Source organism: Antrostomus carolinensis, unplaced genomic scaffold (genome assembly GCF_000700745.2).
Source record: "Antrostomus carolinensis isolate BGI_N321 unplaced genomic scaffold, ASM70074v2 scaffold7582, whole genome shotgun sequence".
Taxonomy (NCBI): domain Eukaryota; kingdom Metazoa; phylum Chordata; class Aves; order Caprimulgiformes; family Caprimulgidae; genus Antrostomus; species Antrostomus carolinensis.
The window spans coordinates 12,148-13,441 of record NW_010297506.1 but is presented as its reverse complement, the minus strand read 5'-3'; the positions used below and the strand labels follow the sequence as shown (position 1 = coordinate 13,441).

Sequence of the window (1,294 nt, the reverse complement as noted above, 5' to 3'; positions counted from 1 at the left end):
CCTCATGGATAAGCTTTGCTTTTGGGATGGCTCTTGGGACCCCCAAGCTGCACCCTGGGGATAAATAGGCTGGGTCTGAGATCCCAAAGCTGCTCTTCATGGATAAACCTGGCTTTTAGGACAACTCTGGGACCCCCCAGCTGCACGGGATAAACCTCACTTTTGGGACCCCAAAGCTGCACCCCAGGGATAAACCTGGCTTCTGAGACAGCTCGTGGGACCCCTGAGCTGCCCCTCATGGATAAACCTCACTTTTAGGATGGCTTTTGGGACCCCCAAGCTGCACACTGTGGATTAATAGGCTGGGTCTGGGACCCCTAAGCTGCCCCTCATGGATAAACCTCACTTTTGGGAACCTGAAGTGGCACCCTGGGATAAACCTGGCCTTTTAGGACAGCTCTGGGACCCCCAAGCTGCACCCCTAGGGATAAACCTCACTTTTGGAACCCCAAAGCTGCTCCCCAGGGATAAACCTGGCTTCTGAGACAGCTCGTGGGACCCCTAAGCTGCCCCTCATGGATAAGTTTCACTTTTGGGATGGCTCTTGGAGCCCCCCCCAGAGATAAACCTCACTTTTAGGATGGCTCTGGGACCCCCAAGCTGCACCCCTAGGGATAAACCTCACTTTTGGGACCCCAAAGCTCCTCCTCATGGATAAACCTCCCTTTTGGGACAACTCTGGGACCCCCAAGTTGCACCCTATAGCTAAAAAACCTCCCTTTTGGGATGACTTTGGGTCACCCTTCAGCTCACCTGTCAGCTGCGTGACAGCGGTGGCAGCCAGCGCCTCGGTAGCCAGTGTCACCATCTCATCAGAAGCCACGGTGACAATGTTGACCTCATCCCCTTCTTCTGGCTCCAGGATTTTAATCCCAGCTTTGCCTTGATGCACCGTCTTCACGTGAGAACGTAAATTGTCCACTCGGTTAAAACCACGACCGCACTTATCACACAGGAAAGGCTTCTCCCCTGGGGACAAGATGAAGAATTTAAGGATGAATTAATGATTTTTGAGGATATTAAAAGATTTTTGGGGGGTGATTAAAGATTTTTGAGGGGTTTGAATGATACTTTACCAGTGTGAATAATGATGTGTTTGGAGAGATCACCCACGTTGACGAAGGCTTTGTTACAGACGGTGCATTTATGGGGTCGGATATTGTCGTGGTGACGGATGTGGTTGGCCAGTTGACTTGATTGAACGAACCTGAGGAGTTGGGGACAGTTGTCATCATGATTCCTGTCCCCAGAGATGACACTTGGGCACCTCCAACCACCCTCCACGGTCGGGTGC

At 51.9% G+C, this 1,294-nt stretch overlaps 1 protein-coding gene across 1 annotated transcript in view; it reads right to left on the bottom strand.

Moving 5' to 3' along the window:
- Nucleotides 1–753: 753 nt before the first annotated feature.
- ZBTB17 (zinc finger and BTB domain containing 17) overlaps nucleotides 754–1,294 on the bottom strand; it is a gene marked incomplete at its 3' end in the record, with an annotated part of 7,703 nt that continues 7,162 nt past the window's right edge. The window contains exons 11-12 of the mRNA XM_010162141.1: nucleotides 1,077–1,207; nucleotides 754–969 (exon numbers count right to left, since the gene is read on the bottom strand). Of these exons, the coding sequence (XP_010160443.1) occupies nucleotides 754–969; nucleotides 1,077–1,207 (347 nt within the window). The remainder of the gene's footprint in view (nucleotides 970–1,076; nucleotides 1,208–1,294) is intronic.